This window comes from Phragmites australis, chromosome 9 (assembly GCF_958298935.1).
Source record: "Phragmites australis chromosome 9, lpPhrAust1.1, whole genome shotgun sequence".
Taxonomy (NCBI): Eukaryota; Viridiplantae; Streptophyta; class Magnoliopsida; order Poales; family Poaceae; genus Phragmites; species Phragmites australis.
In genome coordinates this window covers 24,333,800-24,353,206 of record NC_084929.1, presented here as the reverse complement: position 1 = coordinate 24,353,206, position 19,407 = coordinate 24,333,800, and the positions used below count along the sequence as shown (strand labels likewise).

General features: G+C 39.6%; 1 protein-coding gene across 1 annotated transcript; it reads right to left on the bottom strand.

Annotated features, from left to right (window-relative positions):
• Positions 1–1,541: 1,541 nt before the first annotated feature.
• Positions 1,542–14,456, bottom strand: LOC133928868 (squamosa promoter-binding-like protein 9). Its single transcript, XM_062375372.1, has 10 exons — positions 13,618–14,456; positions 12,078–12,250; positions 9,699–9,952; positions 9,492–9,566; positions 9,292–9,399; positions 7,388–7,505; positions 6,765–6,900; positions 5,596–5,770; positions 2,924–3,487; positions 1,542–2,251 (listed from the first exon to the last, which is right to left on the bottom strand). The coding sequence occupies exons 1-10, from the start codon at positions 14,286–14,288 to the stop codon at positions 1,940–1,942; spliced, it is 2,586 nt and encodes an 861-aa protein (XP_062231356.1). The 5' UTR covers positions 14,289–14,456; the 3' UTR covers positions 1,542–1,939.
• Between the last annotated feature and the right edge of the window lie 4,951 nt (positions 14,457–19,407).

Sequence of the window (19,407 nt, the reverse complement as noted above, 5' to 3'; positions counted from 1 at the left end):
CTATTCTTTCAATTTCAAATAAACGAAGATTCAAATATGATTGGATACACTGATGATCCCCATAATGCCAGATCATAGACAGACTTTGTGTTCCTACATGGTGGGACAACCATTTCATAGAAGTCTTTCAAATAGACTCTAGTGGCTACATCCACCAATCATTCTGAAATAGTTGCATTATATGAGGCATCACGGGAATACGTGTGGCTTCGCGGAATGATAAACTACATACAACAGTCATGTTGTATTGGTTCTATTGAATCACCTACCATTCTCTACGAAGATAATGCTACTTGTGTTGCTCAGATGCAAACATGTTACATAAAAAGCAATATCACTAAGCATATTGTCCCTAAACTATTTTATCCTCATGAGTCACAACAAAGTGGGGAGATAAACATCTTGCAAATTAAATCTTGTGATAATCTCGTAGATTTATTCACAAAGTCCTTACCAACTTCGATATTTCAAAAATATGTTCATGATATTGGTATGCGACGACTTCGAGATTTGCAAAAATCAGGGGAAGTATCCTCCTGAATTTAACTTGTTCATACATCATATTGTACTCTTTTTCCTTTATGAGTTTTACTTATAAAGTTTCTCATAAAAGGTTTTTAATGAGATAATATCTACACAAAACAAATGTCATATCTCTTTTTTTTCCTATCAGGGTTTTTAAAAGAGGTATACAAAACATATCTATTGTTCACTAAACTCGCTTATGAATTTTTCCTTTTACAAGATTTTTCTCATATGAGTTAACAAAAAGACAATAATCAATATATGCAGTATCATTTTCTTCTTATTTTCTCACTGAGTTTTAAAGTAGTTTTTAACAGTATATCGCTATTACTCTCCTTATATTTTTCCAACAGAGTTTTTGGAGGAGTTCTCATGATAATATATATACATATATATATAGACCGGTATTGATCAAGAGAGAGTGTTAGAAATCAAATGTGACCGTTGGGCATCAGACACCCGTTCGGGGATACCTCTCGAGCGAGCACCTATTCACTGTATATATAAACAAGCATCAATCAATGAGAAAATATGAGTTCAAATCATTGTTTTATCTACTCTACAATCTATTCTCAGTGTTTTTTTCAGAACCACGAACTGATTTGTGTTTGTTTCGCCAAAAAAAAAAAGATTTTCGTTTTCCAGGGCCATACGCATTGGTAACCGATTCTCATCCTACAGAAATGTTCACGATTCAAAGTTCAATGAGCCCAGATCCACCTACCATGCTGGGTATGTGCGAATTGGAGGATAACTGATTGCTACCCACATGCACGGTGCAGCACAAACCATCGCGACGGCCGGGCGACCATGCAGCAGGGACAAGAAAGTTACGATGCACCACTCATTGTCCCTGCTTGAACTGGAACACGGTCGGCGTGCTGACTCCTGAACGCCGTGGGGCGCAGGGCTGCACCTGCACCCTTATCACTTATCAGGTGCTACAGACAGCTGCACAGCGCAAGACATGTCTGATAAAAAAAAAAAAAAAACTACATTAGTAAGGCTAGAGAATGTAAGGTGATTGGCATTTTGCCAGAATCAAGTGTTGAGGTTGGATTCAACAGTCATCCTCCAAAAAGACGGATTTCCAGTTGTCAAGTAATGCCACAAGACTGAATCGCACAAGTGAAGCCCAGTTTTTGCAGCAATACGACAGCTATTTTCTATCCACTGAACACCATTTAAACAGTTACATACTCGGGCACTAGCAGGTCAGGACTTCTGACATCTGTTCTTAGAATTTCTGACCAAAAGAAAAAACATGCAAGTTTGAACCAATTGGAAAAGCACCAGCACGTTGGCCCTCTTCCAGATTTTCATCAGAAGCACAAACTATGCATCTACTTAACAATGCACATATGATACAGGGGAAAGCAACCGGATGAGGGGAAAAGAACTGATCTAACATCAACTATGATGTCGAGTCCCTAGACAAGTACCTCTTTACTGGAGCTGCAAGCTCCCCTACTCTGTGTGGGTGGAAAAGGACAACACAAGCTGTGAAACACAACACAGCAGCAACTAACACAGTCGTAACAAGTTGCATTCTCATGGCACCGGCTGGAAATGTAACGACCAGCGAGGGTTTAAGCCACCTAGTATTCATATCAGGGTGGCAGCACTGCCTGTGTGAGACCTTTTTAGTCACAAGTGGCACAGTTTCTTCCTCATTGAAAACCGCATTAGTTGAGTTCAAATCATAATCACCACCAAGGCTAGTATTCTGCAAAAGATTTCCAAACATAGTTTACAAAATGAATATGACTGAAAATGTACTGGCTCCAAATAATGAAGGGATAAATGCGTCACCAGTTTCTTTTGTTATATTAACACTTCCATGAAACAAAAATAGCCTCTACCATGCAACTCATAGGATCACTCAGACAAATTAACAGAATCTGACTGACTCATTAATTTGCTTTCCAACATAATCTAACTGCAACACTTGGGCTAAAAATCTTAATTTACAGTTGGTTGATCATTTCTTCGACGAGTCAAACTAAGATGATGATACAAATGTTAAGTAGCGAACAAACCAATGCGTCATGCAGGCAAATAACCTTGAAGCATTTGTCATATGGTGAAAAAATAGGCAAAAGAATAGAAGGTAGTGTTATCCAATGTGATCAGGAGTTTAACTGGTTTAAGATTGTACGGGAAACCAGCACATGGCACTCATGATTAGATTTCTCTTTAACTTAAATGAAGTAATTAATAGCTCTGTACTCTCAGGACAAAAGCCTGAGCTCAGCCCTAAGTTCTGACACTAAGCCTGGATAAAGAAATGTTTCTATTTAGTCATTAATTCATACATGTCAATAAGAGAAAGGTGCACCCAAGGTTAAGCATATAGGTCTATTTTAAATTTCTACTATCACAGCATGGTAGCACTTACTTCCTTGGCAAGTGGCACAGAAGTGCCTAAGCTTGGCTGGTTTGGAAAATTATCAATAACACATATTGTTTCAAGCTGTGCTTTCTCGCCATGTTTAGATCTATGATCAACAATGTTCCGAGCATGGCTTACATATCCAAGAAATGCTGTAACGTGATCTTCCAACCTCCCCCTTTCCAAGTTAGAAAGAATCTCAGAGCCTATGATGTTGTCCATTGACTTCACAATTATTTCCAGAACATTGATAAAATCATTCTGTATCAAGAACTTCAACATGTATATCCATCTCTGGATATTTGTTAAACTCAGTACATTTTTAAATTCGTCAGGAGAAGGCTTCCTTATAAGCCATCCAATGTCTATAAGGAATCTAGACATAGCAGTGTTTTGAAGTTTCCGGCGCTCACAAGGGTCAGAAGAAGCACCAGGGAACTCTCCAGATACACCATTGTTCTTGTAGGAAGAACCACAAAGAGCATCCTGTATCCTCTCTAGTTCAGAACATAGCTGCTTGCTACCAAAAAGAATAGGAACAAAATTTGATAATCCAAAAATGTTTTCTACCTGCAAAAGAGAACTTCATACATCATATACAACTACAGAACTGTTGAAGACCCACAACTTAAAGTGGAACATCATCATGTAGTTAAATAAAGGGTAATTGCAATTCTTATAACAATGTAAAGGGGCGGATCTGCTGTAGGTGAATCAGGGTACAACTGTACCCCCCAAAATTTTTGCAAAAATACCAAGTATATATACCCCTCGATTATTGTACATAAACAAAATCTCTTCAATTATAAAGGTTTCAGGACCACTGGCCCAGATGCCCAGCTGAGAGCAAAAAAAGCCCACACGGGAACAACACCGCACGCCGCACGTATGCATCGGAAGATATCGATGATCAGTCTTGAACTCTCGATTGATCCCCTCCCCTCTCGACTCGATGCCTCCCACTATGCTCCAACCTCCAGGCTAGCCTCGTCACGCTCGCGCCTCGCGCATGGCCGCACGCGCAACGATCGCAGATCGTCCCTCCGCGATAGACCCCTGCCGCACTGCGTGATGACCACTGATCGATGACGTGCGCTGCCAACCTGCCGTCACTAATAGTACGATTCACCACCCAAACTTCCCCCGCTCCTATGTCTATCTTCTCACTAATCAAAGAATCGGCGAGGTAGATTGGTTAATCTCCTGTAATTTAGGGTGAATTAGAGTTGGGTTGCGGATTCACAAGGAGATTGCTAGATTAGGGTCTACAATGAGATGTTAAGTAATCCTCCGTGAGGTTTGAAGCTCAATGTGTACCCCAAACCTAATCCTGGGACTTGGGTGTGTTCCAAATCAGTTGAATGGTTTATTTGTTGGTGTCTGTGCTGGCATCCTGCATCTTCTACTCTTCTGGATTTTTCCACTTCGATAATTTGGTCAGAATTTCTGTGGAGTCACTGGTGTTTTATCCTAAAGATTTCTCAAGTGCTTCTTATGACAAGGAACGACTTCTTAAACTTGCAAAGTTTTATCCTAAAGATTCCTCAAGTGCAGATTTGGTCCAACTTTCTCTACAACTTAATATGTTTATTGTTGATATGCGACTTGATGAAAGATTTCGGGAAGTGATGAATCTTAGTGAGCTCTCTATCAAACTTTTTGAAATAAATAAGCATGACCACTATAAACTTGTTATTTGTTGCTGAAATTGGTCCTGATCCTTGTGGCTACTGCAAGCGTTGAAAGAGTATGTCCTTTTCAGCAATGAACCATGCGAAGACCAAGCTATGAAATAGGATGGGTGATCAATACTTAAATGATTGTTTGGTCAGCGCGATTTTTTTTTACGTGTTAGTGATGATGATGTCATCAAACGCTTTCAAGAAATGGCAGATCGCCGTGTTAAGCTTTTATATTAGATATTATGTGACATCAGTTGTAAAGGAAATATGCAACTTCTTCTATCTATATCATACTAACTTAAAACTTATTCATTCATTGTTTAGTGGTTGGATTATATCGCTTGAATTTTGGTGGATTGCATCGCTTAACTTTGTGCCCCCATGGTTGAAAGCCTGAATCCGCTACTGACAATGTACAACTGAAAACAAGACAACGACAAAGAAATCAGCTCGATCCTCTTGCACAAGATGATGTTAGCAACAGAGTGAATTAGTCCTGTATCCCTACCCCAATGTTAAATGTACTGATGCTATAACAGGGAACGCCAAGGTCCCAGGTTATAAATGAATTTCCCAACGAAAACCCTAAAGAGTGAACTGTCATTGGGTTCTCTTTGTATAATGTTATGTAAAGTGATGTTCTACTATGAGATTTAATTTATACACCTCCATTAGCGTCCATACCAGGCCCCTAGCCAATGCTTTAGTAAACCACACCACTAGGTTATAAAGAGAATTCATCATCTTTACATAAATTCTTCCAAAAAAATACAAATTACATATGACATTTTAAGACTAACTGAACTAACCACATGTAAATACTAAATATGTTATGTAGCATCTTTTTTCAAAGGGGGTTGAAAGCAAGTGCGGAATTCACATTATCTATTATTCCAACCAATTACCATTTCTAGATTCAAGTGGCCACCTCTGAGGCAAAGAGCAAACCTACAATGAAGGAATTTGATGATTGTGTCAAAGGAGACAATTACTTACTTCCACAAATGCAGGTCCATGAGTATCCTGTCTTGATTGAGTGATGTTTATCTGGAAAATTTCATGTTGAGAATCAAGTGTAAGACCACAATTTTCAACACAATCAAACGCATCATGAGACGTTAAACGGAAACAATCATGCTTCAAATAGTCCCCATCAAATGACACAAGTGACCTGCCATGAGAACACAAATTACATTAGCGCCAAACACCCATAGATCAAGCATAAACAGCTACTAAGATATAACTTCTCAGCAGAAACAAGATCTTGTGTAGAAAGCCATCAACAAGCACTTAAGGTGCACAAAGTAGAACTTCATTTTTCGTAGAAACATCGTAATTCTTTTTGTTGCATGTAGACTGAGCATAGCCACATCCAGCAAAATAAACAGCATTAGATGTAGTATTATGTCTTGACTTAACAGGGAACTGCTCCCTCCCTCTCATTCCTAGACAGTTTCTGCATGGAAATATGACCAAATAAAAAAAAGAGTGCTGATTTCATATTTAGGGTTCCGGCGTCAGCATGTTGCAATGTTTCAAAAATTCGTAAAAAAAAAAATCATGTATGTAGTACACATAAAATTTAGTAAACCTGTGAAAATTCAGTTTCAAATTCATCCTAGATATCAAGAAACAAAATAGACAAGTGGTCAATCAGGCATGTTCATCATGTGATAACAGTATCACTTGTGTTTTTTTAATCTTGATATCTAGGCTGAATTTCAATTTTGAAATTGAATTTTTGCAGGTTTATTTAACTCTTATGTGTACTGCATATATGAATTTTTATGGATTTTTTTAAACATAGCAACATGTTGGATTAATCTTTTTTGGCTAAAGGGGGTGCAGGATGCCCTGGGTACCAACCAATTTCCTTAAAAAAATGGTGCATGGCTATTATTTAGCACTCAAGTTCATTCATGTGTTTCTCCAAGTTGACAGGCACATGCTAAAAACTAGTGGTTTGATTTCATCTAGTACAATGTGGCAAGTCAACATCAAGAATTTGTCACAAGAGATGGACTCTTAGAAAGTGACAGATATACCTGTAGATGTTTTCAGAATAAAAAATGTCATGTCATGATAGAAAAATAGCCAGTGGAAATCACTAGAACATACAAGGGCATACTGTTTCCTAAGGATTCCAGCAGAAAGGGAACTTATACCTGAATTTAGGCTGGTCAAGAGAACTTCCACAAAGGAGGAGTTCAACAGGTCTCCCTGCTTCAAACCATGTTGGATAAACATAATGGATCCTTGGGGCTTGCACCTCTAATCTGGTACTCATCAATGTCGCTCCATCTTAAGTACATCCGTTACAAATCCTCAATCATTAATCAGGTACTTATACCATGAAAACAGAAGTGCAATAAGCTACACAATTAAATCGCACAAGTTCACAATTCATATCAATTAACAAATGGTTCGAGATAGCATTATTAGTTTTACTGACAATAATATTATGCATGTCAGTACAGGAGCCAAGGAGTCTTGCATCCAACAATTGAAAAGCCAACGGGTCATCCAGTTATGAGACATAAATAATCATCCGTGTTGGGTGGGGAAAGTTTTTTCAGCAGATATTAGCACAGATAATATGCAAAGAACGATAACTATCATAACTCATAGGTACAATTTAAACTGTATCTTGTAATGATAGCCTTAAGCCTGACTGAAATCAATGTACCGAATATATCTAATGTTAGAACAAAGAAGTTTGTGTACAAGTAGAAATGACAAAGTATCATGAACCATTATGTCATGAAATAACAAGTCACATTATACACACCTTTCAATACTTGAAATATCACATTATCGACATGAATGAAGAAGGCCCCTTTACCCAACAGAAGACTGTTCGGAGAATTTACCAAGTTTCTAAGAAGATTGGCTGCATCATCTGATAACTGACAAAAAATGCATATATGCATTAGGGACATCATAGCTTTTCTTGTCACCATGCAACCATAAATCATTAACAACAAAGCTATAAAAAAACTGAAAATCATAGACAGAGGGCTCATGTACAAAATTAGGCATCAGCTATTAAAAAATCTGGGAAAGTGTCATCCTTGTGCATGGTTTGAAGACTACAATACGTATGTATTTGGTGTATTGCAAAAGGCACAAGATTCTGTTCAGATCAGCAATTCAATTATTACTTTCTGAATTTTTGGCCAGATCGAGGTGGATTTTTTTTTAAAAAAAAGCACCAAATTTCTTTATGCCAGATTTAGGCACAAATTGCTTGGGCAATTAGGGAACAAAACAAACACCCTATATACCGTTGGGACATAAAGAATCAAGACTAGTTTTCGTCATTAAGCCCTTCCTTTTGACCTCATCAATGGAATCTAAATAACATTCTTTCAGATACAGTAACTATCAGCTAATCACAGCTGAATGAAGAACTATATTTCCTATCAGTTTTTTCATGCTAGAACTGGAGCCTGCATTGGCTACTGGCTCGTGCAACATATAAACCAAAATATAACTAATATGTACTGGCTAACACCTGCAAGTAAAATATCAACGAGAAAATGCTAATCACAGCTGGTATGCCGCACATCACACTCTGCTCAATACCAGAAAATTGCATGCATATACACACAGGTATATTAATCATACTCAGCAGTGTGCAATACCCTGACATCAACCTCACTATTATTATTGGTTAGGTGGCAAGTAGTTTATCCTTCAGTAATCAACAATGCTTGCCAATTCCTGGAGCTGGTGGATGCCTGCCAATTATGGTGGTCTGATACATTATTTAACAATGTGGTGCTTTTCAGCTATTTGTTGGAGTCAACCATGATGAACACACGGGAGAACACGCAGGAATTTTTTGTGCTACTCTAAGACCGCAGCTTTCTCCTTTTTATAAAACAAACAACAAGTCTCACAACCAGCTCTTTAGCGCATGTCTGAGCACTAAAGACCTACATGCATAAACTGCTAATTAAAAAACTAACTGCATAGAAACTGAAAAACTGAAATGCATGACCACTAACTGCATGCAAATAGAAACTGAAATAATACTAACTGCTCAGGATTAAAAATCATGCAACACTATCTATAGATTGAAATAGATTCTCATTAATATAATTATTTATGTACTAACTCTCAATCTGACTCCAAGTGCATATAAAGTGGTGCAAATACAAATCATAAGGTGTAACACTAATTAGTTATTTCTCTGTTTATTTCCATGTTTGCATTTATCTGTATTCTGAACAGTTTTCTAGAACACAGCGTTTGCACATGGCAGCTACATGAGTTTAATATGAGAAATACCAGCTTACCTTTTGTTCATCTACGTTTTATATACTAACCCCAGTCAAAAATATAGATGTCAACTTTTACCGTCAGTATCCAAGATGCCACCAATTTTGATCATGATTATCTTTTTCTTTGCAAGGATTGATCATGGTATGATGGAATTTTTACAACAAGTCTACAAATTTTGTTTTCAAGTTGCCAACCAAAATACACATAAATATATCTGTAGTCAGAAGTGGCAGGAGATGACTGTACGCATGTGGTAGCTATATCTATTTGGACAGGAAGTAGTTTTATATTTAGCAGTTCATAACCAATACATGGTAAAGGACAATACTGTGAATCCGTTCTTTAGAGCATCTATTCATTTGGCTTGAAAAATTAATCATGTTGTATTATAAGAAGCATCCATACCTTGTCCCACATATGTTGTGGCATTGCAATAAATATGGTTAAAATAGTACAGCCAGGGCGAATATAGCCCTCCAATTCAACAGGCATACTAGCAAGCCATTCAAATATCTGCATATTTGACATAAAGCATCGCTTCAGAACAATTTTGTTTTGCCTGAAAATATCATTCTATGTTAGAAACTTGTAGACAGACCACATACTTGATGCCGTAGGCGTCGAGGAAATTCTGCAGGATTCCAGTCATACAACTTGAATGAAATGCGTCCTGTTGGGCACTAGAATGGATGGTATAACATTACTATAACCATTAGTGAGGCTTTATGAAAAAAGCTCCATCGAACTAAACAGATTGATATTGCAGCATCATATAAATAAACAACTCTGTAGGAATGAAAAGAAGAACCTACCGAGGATGAATAAACACTCTTGGTATCATGCATTGGAGAATTGATAAGTTTTGCACTTTCCTGCTTTGCACCAGTGCAGGCCTCAACGGAAGCTGAAAAAGCCACTGCACTTTTACTTTGGTCATTTTGCAAACTGGGTTGTGTGCAGGTTGGTGAACTAAGCACGTCTTCAGATCTCACGGGTGTTTCTGTGTCCAAAACCTTGTTGCTAAGAACAGTCTCAAGCATCTCACTAGTTGTGCCTTCCATGTTCTCTGTATAAAAAAATAAGTTAACAAAGACATTTCAGACTGGATAGCACAAACTTTAGCATGTCTGAAAATAAAAACTCGGGAGATAAAAGCATGCAGAGAAGAAAATATCAAATAGCCTCATTCAGTAAGAGTCAATCAAGACACTAATATAGCTGGTTTGAACCCAGGGTTTGCTTGGTTGAGTTGGCAGAAACAGATAAAATATGACCAATATTTTCATCAAGTCAAGGCTAGTAATTTGTTAACAAATGGCTCCAATGATATAGACATACTATCGTTTTTAAACTTTTTGGCATAAGGCAATCGGTGGCAGAGATCATGCTTAATGGTAGGGCTCAACAGAAGTAGCCCAAGATTATACTTAAGCAAAGTGTGGGATGACAAATTTGAGTGCAGCAACCCCAATTTGTGCGTCAAACAAAAAGTCCTGACCAATTGCCACACTTACTTGCCAGCAAATTTGGGGCTAATATGTCCACCAACTTGTTGCATTTATGTTAAAACTGTATAGGGTGTGTTATGGACTCTTTTTGGGGCAAGTCATACAACCATCATGGGTCCAGGCCACTACTCATGGGGCACAAAATGGCACTGCACCAACAACAGGGGAGGGCAGTGTGCTATCAGGCAGCAAAAACTGCAGTGCAGTTTGAGGGGATTTTGCTTGATAAGAAAGTTATCAATGACTTTTTCACTTAGCTTATCTGTTCCTTAGATTCTATATTGTTAGAGATTCCTTATATAAATGGTGTTGTCAATCTCTGCAATTGAAGCAAGAATAAGTTCCCTTTCTATCTCTTAAGTCTCAAAGCCTTGATGAAACACCAGTCAACAATGAGCCCCGCCAGCAGACCGAGGGAAGCTCCACTATCCCTTGTTGTCCCATCTGTTCCAAACCCGAAAACTCATGATCTTCTTTTTCCAACACTTCCCTACCACTGATCCGGTAATAAGGTGTGGCTCGACAAAGGTTTTCATTTTATTTTCAAAATGTGGAAGCATGACATCGTGCCTTCTATTTCTTAATTGATTTCGTAGCATAGTTCAATGTTCATGAAGGGTTTGGCTCACATTATCGATCCATGAAGTTAACACCAAATCAGTGTAAGAGAAGGTAATGTACTTCTACTTCTTTTAGATGAATCTTGATGCTATAAAAAATTATGTTGGCGGTTTGACCACAAAAACTTCCATGTTATTTAGAACTGTATCATCACACATGCACCCAGCAAAGCATTCATTGTAGCCCACACCCTCCGCATATCAAGGCTCATAAGGTTAGCGTTTAAATATGGGTAATCACTCGCTAACAGACAAAAATTTCCATTCAGAATATTGGATAAGATTATGTTATCGCAGAAGCTTACAATAATCGGTAGCGATACCCTATCTTTTGCATATTCCGATCTTGAGCTAAAATTTTTGAAACACCACTAAGAACATCAGTATTAACCTAAGTAAAAGGTTGCGCTACTTGAATCAAATTATAAATGAATTTACACTATCAAAAATATGTATCCTGAACAAATTAGAACTACTGAGTTTTGATTGGACTTGCTAACCACATGTTTCCAATAATTCAGGATCCTAGTCAATGAAGTACTATCTATACAGTGAATGCAATTTTCACTGACGTAAACAGTGCAGATCACATCTTTACAAATTGTTATTTTTTCAAGGATTCTTTACTTTCCTCTTACCTGGCATAGTACTATTATACCTCTAATAGAATATATTCTGTTGGAGCAAACTTTTTTTTAAAACACTCCTTATTCATTTTCAGAGTGAAAATTCAAGACATATCACTCAACTTTTGTGTTTTCCCTTTTTGTGCCTATCCTCCTTGTGGACCCACAAGTTTGATAGATAGGTGAAACCAAAAATCACTAGAGATAAATAGCAAATCTGTTTGAAAGATGGGAAGTTTGTTGGTGCCCTATTGGTAGTTACCTAAACAGACATGATTCATTTTTTTAGTGGCCATGCAAAACCGCATAAACTGATCTACATAGTCCTTCATGATTAACAGCCAAACTAAAATGAATATTCATGCTAAGCTGATAAATAGGTGTAACTGTCAAAGTAAGTTTCTTTGCCTGAAAATTTGAGAAAGTTCAATTTCTACCTTCCCTAAGTTCACCATCACCACTAACATCTGCTGACAGATCCAATTGTGCATCCATTTCTTTCTCAAACAGTCCTTTGGAATCAGGTTTTCTTCGTCTTCTTTTGTTGTGCCGCTCCAACTTTCTTCTGCAACTCCTTTTATCTTCATCAAAATCTAGCAATATATGGAACCTGAAATGAACACAAATTTCAAAAGGGAGATAAGACACAAAAGTTGATTACAGCACACCATAGTTTAAACAATAGAGATGGCAAATTATCAAAATTTTAGTTTAAATATCACTATACAAAATATTCCAAAAAAATATAAAGCACTCAAAAGGTTGGCAGAGAGATGTATAGGGTGGTGTGGTGCTGGACACCAGCCCACGCACAGGAGAAGCAGCATTTTCCAGGATGAATTTGTTTTGCTAATTCTGTTTGTTAAGGAGTACAGTTTTGTTAGAGACGGTTTTCTAATGTTTCATCCTTTTTGAAAGGTTTGAATATCCAGGGTCATTAGAATTCCGAATTTTGATATGTTAGGGTTGAATGTTATGGGAATCTTCTATAAATAGATGGGCATCAATCTAGAACTTGTATCTCTATCTTTCCCTCTCCACCCCACGCACCTATTTCTCTGCCCTTCTCTTCCCTGTGGTAACAGCAGCCCCTACACACTATCTCAATTGTGTTCTACTACCAAAGGCACTCCAAACAGTCGGCTGATACGGCATTTGCTTACATTGACACAAAAAAAATTCTGCACTAGAGTATGCCTTTGTTTTTCAAAATTAACTAGAACTTAAAATTGCATTACAATGAATGCTGCATGATATTTGCTTACATAGATCAACAGCCATGTCGACATGTATCAGTAAAATTCTGTCTGGCAATGGAATTAACTAGAAACTTTATGGGAGTTCCAGCCAATGCTAAATAAGTTTAACAACGATGTCTGAACCCTCAAAACAATTAAGCAATCCATAACTGACCTCTCAGACAAAAACTTTGGGTGATAGTGTTCTTAGTTAAGCCTTGTCATTTAAATTACAAACTCATACATCAAATATAGCATGTCAGTCAACTAGTATGCCCAATAAAAGAAACTAAGTTACTTAGCTCTACGTTCTCCAGCGATGTGTAGCATGGTAGGTTTTTCTGCACCATAGTTAATTTTTAACATGGTTAACCCCACGAAGCTGTGCTGAAAAATGAATTTTCTGTGATGATCTGTTGTCAGAAAAGCTAACAACGGTACAAATCCTTGAGAAGTAAACAGCAGTTCTAGATATCAACCACGACGGAATACAACCCTTCACTAAGAAAATGAAGAGCATGTACCGATCTTTGGTGAAATGCCCAAACATCACTTGAGCATTCTATGAATCACGTTTGGATAAAAGGAAAGGTAATCCAACAAACACGACCTTATAAAAGAACTTTAATACATGAAATCACATAGCAATATCAATAGCGACTGCATCGCTTCAGGCATATTGGTCTATCCCAATGAAATATACAAAAAAGAAAATAGGAGTGGAGAAACTTGGGCTTACTTGCCGCACTGCTGGCAGTAGCGCTTCTGGACGCCTTCGAGCATGACAGCAGCAGAGTGAGCGCAACGCAGGCACACCCGGTGCCGGCGGTGATACCCCTTCAGCTCCCGTATGTCCGCCTCACACCCAGGAACCTGGCACCTCATCTCTGCTGCCGCCGCACGGCCAGCCCCTACTGCACCTCCTCCTCCTGCTGTTACTCCGCCACCACCTACGGCTCCCGCTTTTCCCCGACGTCCGGCAGCCTTAATCTTCTTCCGCGCGCCGGCCAGCAACTCCGTGGCCACGTCCTCCGCATCCACGGCGGCCGCCATCTCGTCCACCTCGGGGCACGCGCACGGCACCATCCCCGCGAGGTAATTCGGGCAGACCAGCCGCGGGTCGCGCTTCCTCACGCGGCACCCGATCCCCTGAACTTGGAGAAGCGGCGGCGGCAGCACCGGCCGCATCTCCGGCTCCGGCCCCACCTCCACCGGCTGCGCGGGCGGGGTAGGGAGCAGCGCCGCGGCCGCCTCGGTGGTATCGGGTGCTCCGATCCCGGCGGCGTCGTCCCACGGGAGGACCAGGGAGTCGTCATCCTGGACAACGAAGTCGAGGAGGTTGCCCCAGTCCCACACGGGCTCCCCGACGACATCCCCGGCGCCGCCCCCGCCGGAATCGGAGGCTTCCATTTCCAGAAACTCCAAGCCTAACCCTAAACCCCAGCGCCTGCACGGCGCGATCGGCTCCGGCGATGTGGGATTTCGCCCACGATTCTGCGGAGGCGAAGGGAGGGACGGAAGCGCCGTGGACCGTGGCGAGCGAATGAATTGGTCGTCTGCCTGGACGATTGGAAGCCTGGTAGGTGGGCGGCGTTGGAAGATCAGGACTTCACTGACGGGTGGGCCACCAAATTGGTGTGCGGTTGTTGGCTGCGGGTGCAGTGGGAAGGTTGGCCTGGTTGGGGGAATCTTGACGCCACAGCCACGTCGCGCGAACCCCACGTGTCAGTGGGTCTGGTCTAGTGAACGCCGCTCGTTGCGCGGCCTCGTGTCATTGTTGCTGCGTCGCAGTGGGGCCCGCGCGGGTGGATCTGACCGCGACGCCCCCGGACGGGGAGGCCGGCGGTCAGGCGCATCCCGTCCGTTGGGTGGTGATCGCGCGGTGGGCGCTGGGTTGGGACGCGGGCGGACGGGAGGGGATGGCGCGGGGCCCACGCCTGCTGGCGCGTATCACAATGTCGACACCGTTTGTCCTGCGGTCTGGGCGGCTGCTGGTGCACGGTGTGGTCTCGTCATTTCGTCTCCCGTGGCGCTCTGGTCAACGTGTCATGCGACTTCCATTTTTGCCTGTCACTGTTGCGTGGTCGCCTACCGCCTACGCGAGCAGTGGGTGGGCAAAATTCTCGGCTTCCCTGCTAACAAACTCTCTCTTCAGCGAGTTGACTCGGCACCGGTGAGGCTGCGTGCAACAAACGGAGAACGATCGCGCGGTGGAGAAAAGGGTCGGTACTTAGCAGGGGTCGTAGCAAATCCAGCTGCGTGATTAAGCCAGGGAATGCAGGATAGGGCCAGAATCAAAAGGGAAAAAAGAAGAAGCTACCTTTGTGATTTGTGAAGAGGAATACCATCATGCGTACCTTTGTTTTCTCTTCGATTAAGGCATAGGTTCTCCATCGGTTCAAAAATAAAATGTTGTTCCGGATTACATTTGGTGCAGTTTCAAAACATAACTTTGATGATAAAAATACTATTTGGTCTGATAATAGAATATATGGAAATTATAATATTGTCAAAGTATATTGGTAGATAAACTTTAAAAAGTTTGTTTTATAATATAGGGACATCTAAAAGGCTACTCATGTAGACACACAATCATAAAAAAAAGTTAAGCAAAGTTTAGCCTCTTATTACTAAACGTATGTAAAATAGATCTCTCCTCCCGCTATAAGGATATTAGGTGTTTTCAAGTTATACATATAATCATTAATAAAATTGAGCAGTACCAGACTAAATCTTGTGTCTTATGTATGTTGTTCCTTTCGATTCTTGTTTTATTAGTGTACGGTGACGTGATCTTATAATAATTTTTACTATTGTATCCGAAAGTAACGTTTTGTATGCCTATGGGTAAAAAGGATTGCTTGGGAGTGCCATTGAATTGATTTTCTATTTTCAGTTTGTGACCTACTGTACTTTGCAAAGAAGTTAATTTGGTCACGCCAGATTTGAGATAACATATTAAATCGGAATTGACACAAAGGATTTTATCTGTGGCCAGAATAAATAATGACGAAACAATGTCGATCTATACTATAAAAGAATCAAATCTATGTCATTTTCTTTTAGGGTCCCTGTCATTGGTAACAACACGCACTAGCACTCATCATTTATTGAACTTAAGATAAATTGAAGTGTTACATCTCGGAAGAGATATTTGGTTGCTAGAATACATGTATCTTTCTTAAAAAAGAAGTGATGACTGACGCCCCTTGCCTTTGTCTATTTCTAAGTGGTTGCAACTTACGATGGCTCTTGTGTTGAAGTACTTCTATAAGATTATGTTTGTTTCGAATTGTAAAAACTGAATTGTGATGAAAATTTAAAAGCTGAAACAAACAGCTGGATTGTAAAAGTTGGATTGTGATCACAGCCAAAAACTGAAATAAACAACTGATTGGAAAAACTAGATTGTTACAATCCAACACTCTAGCAATCCGTCTTCCATCGTATTGTAACAATTCACGATCTAGCTTTTACAATCCAGCTTCTTACAATCCACAATCTACAAGCTGTTTTTCATAATCTCCAGCTGAAACAAACAGGTTATAACTTTAAACCTTTGTTGGGGTTGAGAATCGAACTAGTATTAGCACATCTTATCATTATGCATCATGAAAAAAAAATTCCTATGTTATTGCATTTGCTCTATTCTTTGTCACTAAAAAACCGATATATACTACTTGGTTGCCAATTTGGTCACTTTCATGCCATCGCGATTAGCACCGTTGATATATCTTATTAATTTTTTTAAATGACTTGTCTCTTGCAATATACTATATTTGTTCTCTTTTACTTATCATTTAGGATATTGACACAGTCTCTAACAAGCACGTTTGATTATTATTTTTAACAACTACATCGTAGTAAAAATTGATAAAAATTAGATAATAATAAAATATTCTCATAAAAAAAATCATTACTATCATTTTCATGTGTCAAATCCTAATAATTTTGTGTATATTAGTGATCAAAATTTTTAAAGTTTGACTACGCGTATTCTAGTATCATATTTATTTCAAAACAGAAGTAGTATGTCAAGTAGGATCGACTGTAGCCTAAGGCTTCCAAGTGGGCCTGTGATTAGCTGCTGGCATGTTGTATATGGAAGGAATCGCTCCACAATCCCAAATTCTCAAGCGCACTCGTCATCCTCTTCTCTGGAGTTGGACGGCCCCATCATGAAGGAAGGGCATACGGTGACACGGACGTCGTCTGTCTCTTGGGACGCTATCGCTAACATCAGCTGGTGGGTGCCCGTCCGCCATCCTACATTGACGCTGCCATCTTGAGCATCGCCATTTACAGAAGCTCAAGGCTGTTATGTATCATTTGCAGTTCTGCAAAATGAAACATTAAATACACACCTGCGATGGATGAGAACGCCATGGACACCGTCGCGTGCTCGGAACGAGATCGTCTGACTTTACCCTCCGACGATATTATAAACAGTAAAAAAGGTGCTACAGTACTAACGGATTCGCTACAGTTCTATTGCAACAGTATCAATGACACCGTGTTCGAAGGTAGAGATACTGTTCATCCTCTCACAAAATATTGTTACTCTCTGACTTCATCGGGCTGAAGTTAGAGGAACCAGATCTATCGTGCTCTGCGCAAGAAGCAAGAATACGGTTGCAAAATATAAGAAATCTGCCTGAATTGCAGAGCGACTGATGCTTTTGTATGTACTGCTGGTTGTTAATTAGCTACACTTATGTGGTGTTGATCAAACTATAGCGTTGTGGTCGTTGTGAACCTTTGAACGAATTGCAACCCGGTATCAGTTCACTGTGTTGCGATTGACCTGTTGATCTGATGAACGGATGGAATGAACACCGTGTTGGGATTGAAATTCCAACAAATTGCAACCCGATAGTATATAGGGGTAACCAATTTTGCGATGGCATATTGGAGACTAGTGGAAATTGCAATGACAAACAAAAAATTGACCATATGTATTGCGTCGTCCTCGCAATAGACAAATAGAAAATATAGGCTTATGCATAATGTGAGCCCCTCAACTCCAATTTGGGTGGAGTTTCTTCAGCGTCTCAACTCTTGAGTATGCATGCTGATGGCATCTTTCGCCCATGTGTAAGGCCAAATTATCATGCGCAAATCCGCCATGTCCTCCTCATCAGGGGCACGACTCCTTCACAAGACTGCTTTGGAATTTGATTAACTCCATGTGTAAGACCTTACTATTTTCTAGTTTACCAGACAATGAGCACCACTATCTTCTCTGAGATCACCTTCGTTCGTAGAAAGCTTCTTCTAATCTTGTTGATTTTCTTGATTGCCCACTATTGGACTCGGAATGATGTGAGGTGATACACAGGGATAGAGGTTAGAAGCAATTTGAACAAAGTTACCCGTCCTACTAGCATTCGGAAATAAGAACCTTCCTTTTCGACCATTAAATTCGGAACCAACCTTCTAAATCAACGGTTGCATATTTTCTCTCCTCGGTTTTCTTTCATAGACCAGCTGGCGCTATAGTTGAGTTTTTGGAGGTGATAGATGTAGGTCCTCTTTGAATAAGCTTTTTTAAAAAAAAAAACTCAGAAACTATCTAATGGATTAGCTTTTGGTTTTGGTTTTTTATGCCTTTTATTGGCCGAGGAAGTGGCTCTGACTAAAATAAATTAAAAACTGAGAAATAGATTGATATAAGCTTTTTAATTTTTGATGTGCTAATAAATTAAAAATTTATTGTGAAACTAACAATTAAAATTCAACAGCCACAGTTATTTTCTTAGTCAGATAGAAACTATAAAACCATAGTCTATCCAAACAGATCCGTAAATGATCTACGATGCTTTCTAAAAAAACACGTGGATCAAACAGCTGGCCTTAACTTAATTGGTGAGAGGTACGAGTATACATACGTAGGTTGTAGCCCGTAGCATCTAGATAAGTCTTTTTTTAACTTTGATTTAGGCCCCTTCCTTCATCTTGATTAAAAAAGATACCTAATCTCTTATGGGCTTTCCTTAATAAATACCCTGGTCAATAGAGTGCAGCACCTTTGCATTTATCTTTTTTTTTTAGGATCCTTTGTATTTGTCTCCTTTTTCAGGAGACCTTTGTTTTTCAGGGAGACCTTTATACTTCATCCAATTGCAAATGTAAGTCGTTTTAGATTTATACATAAAGATTAAAAAAGTAGATCAAATGATTTTATTACCTTTTATTTATTCTGTATTAGAAAAGATAACTTATTCACTTGTGAGAGTGGTAGTATTTATTAAATAAGGGTAAGATATGAACAAAAGAGAAAAAATCGCATAGAAGTTCGAGAATGACTTATATTTAGAGAATAGTTGAGAAAACTAAAACGATCTATATTTGTAACCAGACGGAGTATTTATCTAAGAAGAGAAGATGGAATTTACGGGCCGCAGCGGGCTCACTACAGCCTAATTCGAGCCAATATTGTTTTGCAGGCCTCAGCAGTTTCCGGTATACCAGGCCAGGCCGATCCATTTCCAAATTTGCTTGTTCAGGTCAGGTTGCGCTCCCGCAGAAT